The sequence below is a fragment of the Oryza sativa genome, chromosome 3 (assembly GCF_034140825.1).
Source record: "Oryza sativa Japonica Group chromosome 3, ASM3414082v1".
NCBI lineage: Eukaryota > Viridiplantae > Streptophyta > Magnoliopsida > Poales > Poaceae > Oryza > Oryza sativa.
The window spans coordinates 11,086,479-11,097,781 of NC_089037.1; the positions used below are offsets into that span (position 1 = coordinate 11,086,479).

The 11,303-nt window shown below is 45.0% G+C and overlaps 2 protein-coding genes across 2 annotated transcripts; both read right to left on the reverse strand.

Moving 5' to 3' along the window:
• Window positions 1-472: 472 nt before the first annotated feature.
• Window positions 473-2,587, reverse strand: LOC4332625 (probable pectinesterase 67). Its single transcript, XM_015774575.3, has 5 exons — window positions 2,158-2,587; window positions 1,752-1,914; window positions 1,432-1,638; window positions 1,090-1,334; window positions 473-955 (listed from the first exon to the last, which is right to left on the reverse strand). The coding sequence occupies exons 1-5, from the start codon at window positions 2,421-2,423 to the stop codon at window positions 799-801; spliced, it is 1,038 nt and encodes a 345-aa protein (XP_015630061.1). The 5' UTR covers window positions 2,424-2,587; the 3' UTR covers window positions 473-798.
• A 4,147-nt stretch (window positions 2,588-6,734) lies between these two features.
• On the reverse strand, window positions 6,735-7,304 carry LOC107280281 (transcription factor MYB44-like). The gene has a single exon (XM_015774011.1). The coding sequence runs from the start codon at window positions 7,302-7,304 to the stop codon at window positions 6,735-6,737; it is 570 nt and encodes a 189-aa protein (XP_015629497.1).
• Between the last annotated feature and the right edge of the window lie 3,999 nt (window positions 7,305-11,303).

Below are 11,303 nucleotides of genomic sequence, written 5' to 3' on the forward strand. Positions count from 1 at the left end.
AAGAATGTAAATGGGGAGTTGAAGTTTATGAGGGTGACAAATAGTTAAATTTCAGCCTTCTAACGTCCTAGAAGGACCCATTAGAGTGAAAGTGGATTTTTATTCCTCGATAGGACATCCCCTTATTTTATGCATGGTGTTTAAAAAATCATTAATTTTTTTTAAAAAATGTCAAGATAGATCTAAAATTCGACTTGTACGATTTGAAACAAATAAAATAACAAATTTAACCATGAATGACACGTTATATTCATTGTTAAATTTGTTATTTTTGTTTCTACTTATATAAGTTGGATTTGATCGTGCATGTTTATGAAGTGACATATCATATATTGATTTATCTTTCTGAATTGTTTTAACTTTTTTGATGATTTTTAGGTGACATAAAAAATGAGGGGCGTCCCCTTATGGGGATGAATAGAGTTTCCCCTTTGAAGTAGCCATTTCACACTAGATCGCTTTAGGAACCGAATTAAAAGTAGCAGAAATAATATATTTAGGGCATATAATATACACATGAAAATTAAATGTGATGTTCTATGCACTGGACAGTCATAAACCGAGCAATGTGCCTCAGTTCTAACTTGTAAGCAATAAAATGCGCAAGTTCATTTCGAGCTCATGATCAACAAATTAAATCTGCCATCTTCCTACTGCAAAGACACCAATCGTTCCAGTGCGCTTCCGTTTCGATTAGAAGTTTAGAACTCTTGACACCATGGTTACGGCTAGCCGGCCCAGAGCATGCATGCACACGCACATACATGTTACTACGTTTCTCTTTTTGGTTGGATATGATCAGTAGTAGTACGCCGGGAGCCACTCCTTGCCGTTGATGAAGTCGATGTTGATGAACTTGTCGGCCTCCTCCTGGGTGAGCTGCCGCGACCACGGCTCGCGCTTCGTCGCTTCGGAGCCCGGCCCGGTGCAGTTGAACTCCCCGAGCATCACGTGGCTGCACGCAACGCAAAAGCACGTACGCACGCAACAACAACAACATCGCATCAGCCATGCATGCACCACCGGTCGATCGATCGAAGGTGGTGAGATATGTGTAGTGATCACGCTATATATATGATTTTATATTACTCGGTGGATCCGGTGTAGCCGTAGCTGGTCCAGCCGGCCGGGTTGATGGTCTTGGAGAGGTAGGTGTCGGCGAAGATGACGCGCGAGTAGGCCTCGTTGGCGCGGCCCAGGTACACCTGCCCGACGCCGTACACCTTGCCCTTGATGAAGACGAAGCCGCTGCCGTCCTCCTGCTTGCGGTTCTGCGCCGTGATGGAGCCCTTGATCTCCGTCCGCCGGTCAGGCTTCACGAAGATCTCCGGGCACTGCGCATTCGCGTTCATCGATCGATCACCATTCGAAGATGTGTTTTTGCATGTATGGGTGACTGGGTGATGTGTGCTAATTTGTGCTTTGTTATACTTGGAAGATGGACTGGCCGCCGCCGAAGATGAAGTCGATGTTGCCCTGGATGTAACAGCTCTCGTAGTAGTGGCGGCCGGCGACGTCGAAGAGGGTGTGGTGGGGGCTGTAGAACGCGCAGTGGTAGAAGGCAATCTTGTCGCCGCCGACCATGGCGGCCACCGTGCGCACCTCCGGGACGTTGGGCAGCCCGGCGCGCGCGCTGTTCTGTGATCGATCGTTCCGTCGACGCACGCATGGATATACAAGGATCGTGTCAAGATTCAGAGACAGCGATATATGCACTGTGCACAGAGACAGAGAGAGAAACAGGGACGGACCCTGATGCTGAGGCCGAAGACGATGACGTTGTCCGCGTGCACGGTGAAGGCGGCAGACTCGGCGTTGTGGGAGGAAGCGGACTCGTGGTTGATTGAGGTCCGGCCCTTGCCGTTGCCCCTCACGAAGATGAACGGCTTGGTTTCCGGGATCATAACTTTCTCCCTGAACGCAGTCAATGCACGCATGCAAAAGATTCCTTACTACAATTTCTAGTGATCAAATTTGAACTTTGTATAGTATTTGTGTGGTGATATCCTTACACATGAATATATCTTATCAAAAAAATTTATAATTATTTGGATGAATGCCAGAAAGCTCGAGGAAAAAAAAAACACAGACAATCTCTGAGATAGACACGCATATATAGGTGCATGCAACCGTACACATGACGGTATCGGTACGAACCTGTAGATGCCGGAGCGGAGGTGGACGATGACCCACTCGGTGTTGCCGACGGGCACGGCGTCGATGGCGGACTGCACGGTCTTGAACTCGTCCTCGGGGCCGACGATCAGCGTGCGCTTGGCGTTGATCTTGGAGGTGAGCAGTGGGCCATTGACGATGTCGTTGCTCTTCTTGGCCGTCTTGGCGAGCGCGCGGCCGAGCGGCGACGAGAGCACCGCCGCGGCGACGGCGAGGAGAGGGAGGAGGAGGAGGCGTGGCCGGGCCATCGCTACGCACCGCGGGTTTCTGCGATCGAAGATGGCTTAGCCACTGGTTTGGTTTCTCCTAGTGCAATGCAGGGGAGGGGTGCTCTTAACAGGGCGCGCGGTTTCTGGCCTCTCGCTGGCCCCGGCGCATGGGAGGGCCGGGAGGGAATGGCGGACGCGCGCGCGGGCGCAGTGATGTTTCGGTGTTTTTGGTTTGGCTTTGGTTGAAAAGCCGTTGAAACCAACGCGTCGGCTTTGGAGGTTGGGCATTAGCTGGAGGAATAAGTCCACTTTGACTCCATTAAAAGTAAGCCGAATCTAATCCATGACCCTAAACCGCAAAACCGGATATCTCAACCCCGAACTATCGAAACCGGTGCAATTTGACTCCCATGGTGGTTTTGGAGGGCGGTTTTGGTGACGTGGCGCTGACGTGGCGGTGTTGTCATTCATACATAAAAAATGTGGGGCCCACTGACATGTGGGACCCGTTCTTCTTCCTCCCCTCTTCCTCCCGGGGGGGCTAATGGGCGATCGATCGATCAGCGATCGGATCCGGCCCCCCCTCCCCCTATACTTCTCCCTCTTCTCCCCTTTCCTCCTCCCCTTCTCCTCTTTCTACTACAGTAGACCACACAAAATTTTTTAAAAAATAAAAGTTAGAAAAATTTATGTATGGAAATACTATATATAAAAAATTTGAATTCAAATTCAAATTTGAATCGAGTATGTAAACTTTTGACTTATAAACTTTGGGTCTATAAACTTTAGATGTATAGAAATACTATATATAGAAAATATTTGAATTCAAATTTAAATTTGAATCGGGTATATAAACTTTAGATCTATAAACTTTAGGTCTATAAACTTTAGATGTATAGAAATACTATATATGAAAAATATTTGAATTCAAATTCAAATTTGAATAGGATATTTGAATTCAAATTCAAATTTGAAACGGATATTTGAATTCAAATTCAAATTTGAAACGGGTATGTAAACTTTTGACTTATAAACTTTAGGTCTATAAACTTTAGGTGTATAAACTTTAGATGTATAGAAATACTATATATATAAAAAATATTTAAATTCAAATTCAAATTTGAATCGGATATATAAACTTTTGACTTATAAATTTTGGTCTCTAAACTTTAGATGTGTAAACTTTAGGTGTATAAATTTATGAAAATAGGAAAGTAATACGGTGCCAAAAAAAGGAAACCAGGTGGAGAGGTGGAGGGAGGGAGAGGGGGGGGGGGTGGAAACTGATCGCTCTGGGCGAGCGAGGGTGATCGCTCGCCCAGTAGCACTTCCGCTTCCTCCCCTCTCTCTTTCTTTCTCTCTCTCCCCTTTGGCCGGCCGGGCCGCTGGGGGAGCACGGGCTGGAGCGGCGGCGGGTGGATGCCAGAGCGGGGAAAGCTGAAGCGGTGGTGGCGGTGGGAGCGGCGGCGGATGGCGCTCGCCCTGCAGGCCGACTGCTTCACTCGCGACCTGAGCCAGCTCATTATCGCCGACGTGATGTCCGGGTCAGTGCCGCTCGACGCAAGCACGAGTATCTCCGGGAGGGTGACCATCTTGGGTGTGTTCAAGCCAGACAAAATTAATTGCTCCCCTATGCCTACTCATCCTATTCTTCAGTGGATGGTGAACGACCTGCTAACAATCAATTTTATCTCTGGTTAGTTGCTAAATGAATCAATTTTATTTCTGGATTTTGTGATGCTTGTGGCCTTAGCAGCACCAGTTGAAGGAGACGCAATGGGGGATGAGTTGGTGGTGATGATAGGGCTGGCGCGGGAGTTGACGGCCACGCAGCGAGCTCGAGCAATGACTTGACGATGTCGTCGTTGCAATGCTAAATGGCGTAGCTCGATGGCGCCCCTTGCCCCTAACTAGCTTGACACTTGACAGGCTCGATGTCGCATACGCCGGATGCCCGGATCTTGTTGTTGCAATCGGCAAAGAGGCCAGAGCGCCGGATCTTGTTATCATGGACGGCGGGAGGCGGCGAAGGGAGCAGGGAGCTCGTTCCCCGGTGAGGGCGCCGTGCCGGTGGAGGTGAGGACTGGGGTTAGGGCGTTTAGGTGCCATGCCGTCGACCGCCGTCCCCCTGCTCAATCTTGTCGACGTCGGCATTGGCGTTGCCGTCCTCTCCCGCCTCCTTGCCAGCCATCGAGCTGCCTGTTGTCGCTCTGGAACCCGCCGTCAGCTCTAGCCCGCCGCTACCACCGCTTCAGCTTCCGCCGGCCGCCACCACTCTAGCCCCCGCTCGCCGCTGCTCCAGTCGTGCTCCCCGCGGCCGGCCGAAGGGGAGAAAAAGAGAAAGAAAGAGAGAAGGGAGGAAGAGGGGAGGAAGAAGAAAGAAGAAAGAAGAAAGAGAAAGAGAGGATGACATGTGGGGCCACATGTAAGTGGGCCCTATAATTTTTTATGTGTGTGAATGACAAACGGGTCCTATGTATATGTTTTTAATTCAAATGCCACCTAAGCGCCACATCAACCCCATAGACTAGTTCAACACTGCCACATTAGCGCCACATCACCAAAACTGCCCTCCAAAACCACCAAGGGAGTCAAATTGCACCGGTTTCAATAGTTCGGGGGGTCGAGATATCCGGTTTTGCGGTTTAGGGTAATGGATTAGATTTGGGTCACTTTTAAGGGAGTCAAAGTGGACTTATTCCTTCGCTGGATGGGTTGGTTAGGTCCGTCAGCCTCCTCGGGATGATTTTGTTTTTAGGCCCATTTGGAAGAAAGAAGTCTATTTGGCGTCCCTTATCTAATACCGTAAAACCGGATATAACATCTTCCCATCTCTAAAAACCAGAGATAATAAACTTCTTCGAAGGTTTGGGAAGTGGTTTCTGCATATGGGGCCCACATGTTAGTGAGACATGACAAAACATACATGGTGGGCCCCACATATCGTTCCTTTTCTCCTCCCAAACCTCTCCCCCTCTCTCTTCATTATCTCTCTTTGGTGTCAGCAAACCACCGAGGATACGGCTGCCACCAGGGGCACACTCGGTAGTGGCGAAACGGAGCCACTGGCTAGGGAAGGTGGCGACGACACCGAAAGTGCAGGGACTACATGTTAACGTTGAAATTTGGTAAGATTTATTTTAGTGAATTTGGTTAAGGAAAGAGTACAATCAGCCGATGGAAAGCTTATCTAGAAGAGTTCGAGTTCAAGTAGGAACCATGAAGACCATGGCGTGACGATTTAATACTATTTATTAATTAGGTAGGGTTTAGTAATTTTCCTTTATCTTTAGAAAGTTTGGTCTAGTGTCAGATCAGGCTTGTATATTTCCTTTCGTCTTTAAGAAACATGTGTCGTGTCCGATATGGACTAGTCACCCATGGATATAAATATGTACGCCCGGGGTCTTTGTAATCTATCTCTCGATCAATACAACTACTCTTGGTGCATCGTCACTCTCTTTTCCGAGGTTTTTTTTTATCACCAGCGGAACTTGGCAACTGATGCTTTATATTGGTGTTGTTCAAGGCTACATCGCTTCGATCTCTCGGGTTGCTCTGGTTTGGTTGGTATAGTTGTCTACCTGATATTTCAATTCTATCTTTAATTGTATTGTGTTTAGAGACACGTCGGTTTAATTAGGACTGTCTCGGTTAGGTCTAATCTTCTATCTTAGCTGATATATCTCTACAATCACAATGTTGTTTTAAATAGATTTGTTATATCCATCATGTTTGCATAGGCTTATCGGCTTATTGAGTATTAGGTTATCATATTGTTGATGCGAAAAACAACACGAAGGCCTGGAAGATCTGCTTAACTCCAATGCAGGTCCTAAAATATTGACAAGATACATGCGTGCCAGTCAGTTTCATCCTGTAACTGATAAGATATATAAATTTAAGATCAAAGAGTCGCTTGGTTGATGAGCCAATATTGCAACACTAGCCGATGTCAATATGGTTTTGAGCAATCAGCTATATATCCAATATAGATTCTGACACTTGAGTACATAACGATATAAAGATAACCGATCCATAATAATGTAACAAAACAATAATATAATCCAATAGAAACCAATCATATATGATAGAATAAGTGATGATCTGATCGTCAAAATATACATCAGTCGGAGGTCCGATGTCGTTAAATCCAAATATTTGTTGCGATCGGCTAAAACTATCTTGTCGATATAAACATTGATCATCAGTCAGACAACACGACTAGAGGACTCTCTTGAAAAAGATGGAAAAAATTAGCTACCAATACTACTCCAACAGAGTCCCCCCAAAAGAAACTACTCCAACAGTCACAAAAGGAGACGTGCTACGAGTAGATACAGCCTACAGCTAGTGACCAACTAGCAAAAACCACTCTTGGAAGAGCAGATCGTCGATCAAATGTGCGACGACGCGAGCTCTCGCGCTCATCCACAGTTCATCAACACGTCGTCGTGATCGCCGCATTGGCTGCGGCGCTGTCGTCCTCGGACGCCACAGCGCGCTGAGGAACGCGTCGCTCTTGCGCAGCTCCCTCCATCGTCGCTTCACGGCGCACGAGCTGCGGCCATAGACGGCCCTGCTGACGTGCTTCCATCGGTGGCCGGCGTCGTCGAGGTGCAGGCAGAGGCGAGCGAGCTCGGTGTCGTCGGCGGAGGTGAAATGGCGGTGGAAGACGTCACGGGCGAGGTGGTCCCTCCACCTGTCGCGGCACTGCGCGGGCGAGCGGCGGCGGCGCGGCATCTGCGCCGCCATGCGGCGCCAGTGGCGGGAGCCGTTCTCCATGGCGAGGCGCAGGACGGCGTCCTCCTCGGGCGTCCACGCCGGCGGGAGCCTGATGCGGACGACGCACCTCCCGAGCGGCGGCGACGCAGGTGAGGAAGCGACGGTGGTAGAGGAGGAGGAGAGCTCCATGTCCATGGCGTGTGGCACGTCGACGGTGTGTGTGTATGGATGAATGAATTGATTCTACTTATAGCCACGCACCTGCAGAGGCCATGTCCGACTCGGATTGGTAGTTCGACTTCCTTTCCTTTTTTCAGAAACTTTCATGTCTCCGTTTCGGATTAAAGCACGTAATACTAGTATACTAAAGCGAATCCGATTAGGTTTCAATAAGTAAATACTCCATCCGTCCTATAATATAAGGGATGATTTTGGAGGGTTGTGACACATTTCTATGTCTAGATTCGTAGTACTAGGATGTGTCACATTTCTATATCTAGATTCGTAGTACGGATGTGTCACATCTCTCCAAAATCCTTTATATTATTATATTACTAGCAAAAATGCCCGTGCGTTGCAACGGGTGAAAAATTTCAATGACAATATATGTTTTTCATAAATAACCATGCCAATGATAATATTTGTATTGATCGTTGTAGCTAAGACATATCATAAGGAAAATTGAAACAACTTCAATTAATGGCTCAACCTCGGCGATGGCAACCTTACCAATGCTTAGCTTTACCCAAAAGAATTGGATTATTCATGTGGCAGCATTTATATAATCTAAAATACTTTTTTCAATCTTACACTGCCTCCCGTATAATCAATCAAAATCTTACACTGGCTCGCATGGGACGGTCAAGTCTACACAAAATAGAGCCACCGTGCAATCTTCTCTAAATATTAATTAAAATATTATTTTAAATATTATTTTCATATAATATGTTATAAAGAATAGCAGCTATAGTAGTATGATAATTGCCTACAGAGACATGCAGGGCCATGAATATAGGATAATAGATGAGTAAACAAAAGTTGTGTAGGAGATGGAAAAAAATCGACGGATCCTATTTGACCCAAAAGTCCGTCAATTTGATCTCGTGGTCAGAAAAAAAAAGCCCAATCAAGACTTGTCTTAGTTCAAGATATCAGAACATTCGACCAATGCTTAAAAAACCAAACCGATGTGGTAGACGATTGACGATACAAACGTTATGAATTTTTTCATGGAATCAGAGTTTTCTTTTCCTAAATTCGGATTTTTTTCATTACACAGTGCCGAACCATATTTTTTTTATAAACAATGGTGTTTTTCTCGCTTTGAGTCAGACTTTTTTTCAGAGCTGTTCTTTTACAAATGGCAATATTTTTCTCGCGTAATCATAAAGTTTTCGCAAAGAAACGGTGGTTTTTTCCTAGCATTGAGTCGGACAGTTTTTTTATCTTTTTTTACAAACAGCGTTTTATTCTAACAATTTCTTTGGAGCGTTTTTTTATAAGGGTTTTTTTCGAGCGCAGTTTATATAAATTTGAATGAGATCTTTTTTCGCATTTTTTACTGGAATTGGACAGAATAATTTTTTAGCACTTTTTTCGCACTTGTTTTTTTCGGCACGGACGATGAAATATTTTTTAGAATTGGATATAAATCTTTTTTTGCACTATTTTTTTCTTTTTTTAAGAGAAGACGGAAACCCTTTTTTTCGTACCCTATTTTTGAATCGGACAAGAAAAAAATACACACTTTTTTTTCACGGTTGTTTTTTTTACAGAGATATTTTTTTCGCACTTTTTTTTTGGAGTGCCTAGCAATCATTCGAATGATTTTTTCATTCATCTCACTCGGATTTTTTAACATATGGATGTGCGCCACGTTGAAGAGGGAAACGGGCTAGCTTAATCGTAACAACGGACCCAATCTGACAGTTATAAGTCCAAAGAGGTTTAATAAATAAATAAAAATGTCATCAACATATGCATTAAAAAGTTACACTGTAATTTTAGTATAGTTATATTGTAATTTTAGTATAGTTACACTGTAATTTTAACTGTAATTTTAGTAGTTACAGTGTGATTATTACATAATTACACTGTAATTAATTTGTAAGTAGTATGTAACTTTGTTCTTTGGACACAAAAATAATATTGGTTCCTTGCTTAGTTGGTGAAAGGCCTTTGTTCGGCAACAAGAGATCGTGCGGTCGACTCCTCGCTTACACGTGAACACGCACATTTTATTTCCTCACCCGTGTAAGCACGAATCTTGACGCAATCAAACGGTCCAAAAATCAAATGATATGTAACAAGATTTATAGCAAAACCGTTTTTTTACGGAAGACGGAAACCCTTCCTTCGCACTTTTTTTTTGATCGGATAGTTCCGCACCTTTTTTTCGCGGTAGTTTTTTTTCGTACAGAAATATTTTTTTTCGCACTATTTATTTTTATGGAAAACAGAAACCCTTTTTTAGCACATTTTTTTTTGGATCGGACAGAAAAAAATTCGCTTTTTTTTTTGGCACACGAACGACGGTAATTTCTCAAACTTTTTTGTTCGCCCGGTTTTTTTTATCGGATAACTTTGGTTTTTTTTTCCACACAGTTTTATTTTCGCCCGATTTTTTTGGATCGGACAAATCTGGTTTTTTAAGTTGTAGAGATAGAGATAGGACGGAGAGAGTACAGAGTAATGAGTTTAGATTGTTCATCGTTTTGCACTTTCGATTTTGCTAGATATTTGTCATCAAATTTCTCCCCCTAATATTTGTCAGATGTAATTACAGTACAATCGTAGTGTAATTACACTGTAACTTGCATGTAATTACACTATAACTATAATGTAACTTGTATGTAACTTTCAAGAATCTCTCGGTAACATGTTATTTCAGTAAAATAGAGGTCGTGGGAACAAATCCTTTCACATATGTGTGTGCTATGATTTTTTTCTTCCTCACCAGAACAAATCTTGTAATAGATCTAACGATTCAAAATTACGTGAAACTTACATACAAGTTACACTATAGTCGCATGCAAGTTACAGTGTAATTACATACAAGTTATAGTGTAATTACACTACGATTGTACTATAATTACATCTGTCAAATTTTTACTAGAAAATTTGTCGACAAATATATAGGTGGTCCCTTGCACTTTTGCTTCGCTGATTGATGATTTGATTTGGGCCTGCACGTGTAGGCCCACGCTAAATTTCAGCCCACGAGCACAACGGCCCGGCTGGGTCACACACACACGTACGACCGCGACCGCGAGCCTTTCAGGGGAAGGCTCCACCCGCGACCATTAACTGACGAGGGCATGTGTGGCTTGTGAACTGGTAACGGTAAGTCCGTAACGGGTGGGGTTCGGGAGTTCAAGAGGCGCTCGTGGTGGCCAAATTGGCGATCCCAACGGTCACCGCCACGAAATTCGACCTCGCCTACCTTCTTGGTCGAATCCACCGTGCGCCCGCCGGAGTTGGGCAGCCGCTTGCCGGAGTTGGGCCGCTGTGTCGTCGTCGAGGTGCCTCTGCCTCGCCGCGGGGATCGCCTGCCGCTGTAACGTCGTTTTGTCTCACCCCATCTAGTTTGGTCTGGTCAGTTTGTTCCCCTTTCGTTCATTTGGCTTCCGTGGCGTCTCCTTTGGTGCGAGATTGCGCAGCCAAGGGGCAAGGGTGATCGCTAGTTTGGGTTTCGGCTGTTGTTTGCACCGATTCGTCCGTTCCCCGTGCTCGAGGTGCTTGGCTTGGGTCTGCTTTTCTTTCCGATTTTGCAAGTGTTGATGTCGATTTGGTTCTGCGCTTGCGTTTGCATGTGTTCTTAAATCTTAAGATGAGGCGCGCACGTTGATTCTGTAATTCGTGTCGTGATGACTTGTTTGTGGAGATAAGGGCGATAGGGCGATTTGATTTGTGATTTTTTGTGTTGTCCTGGCAGTGAGATCAGCGGTTTGAGCGGCGTGTTGAGATTTGTGTTCTTTTTTGTTTTTGCGGCTAGTGCGATTCGAACAGCGGGTTGATTTGTGTTTTTATTGTTTTTACAACAAGATGTGCGATTTGAATGGCATTGATTTCATAGATGGTGCGATTTCGATGGGCAGATTGATGTGAATTGTTTTGATTGTCCCTGTGGTGAGCAGATTGGACGTGTGTGCTAACGTTGGCGAGTTGATTTGTGTTTGGTGTACTTGTGCTTAC

Coding starts and splice junctions, on each gene's coding strand:
- LOC4332625 (XM_015774575.3), bottom strand. CDS start 2,423: ATGGCCCGGCCACGCCTCCTCCTCCTCCCTCTCCTCGCCGTCGCCGCG. Junction 1,915..2,157: donor CTCCGCTCCGGCATCTACAG/GTTCGTACCGAT, acceptor GACTGCGTTCAG/GGAGAAAGTTATGATCCCGG. Junction 1,335..1,431: donor GCGGCCAGTCCATCTTCCAA/GTATAACAAAGC, acceptor GCGAATGCGCAG/TGCCCGGAGATCTTCGTGAA.
- LOC107280281 (XM_015774011.1), bottom strand. CDS start 7,304: ATGGACATGGAGCTCTCCTCCTCCTCTACCACCGTCGCTTCCTCACCT.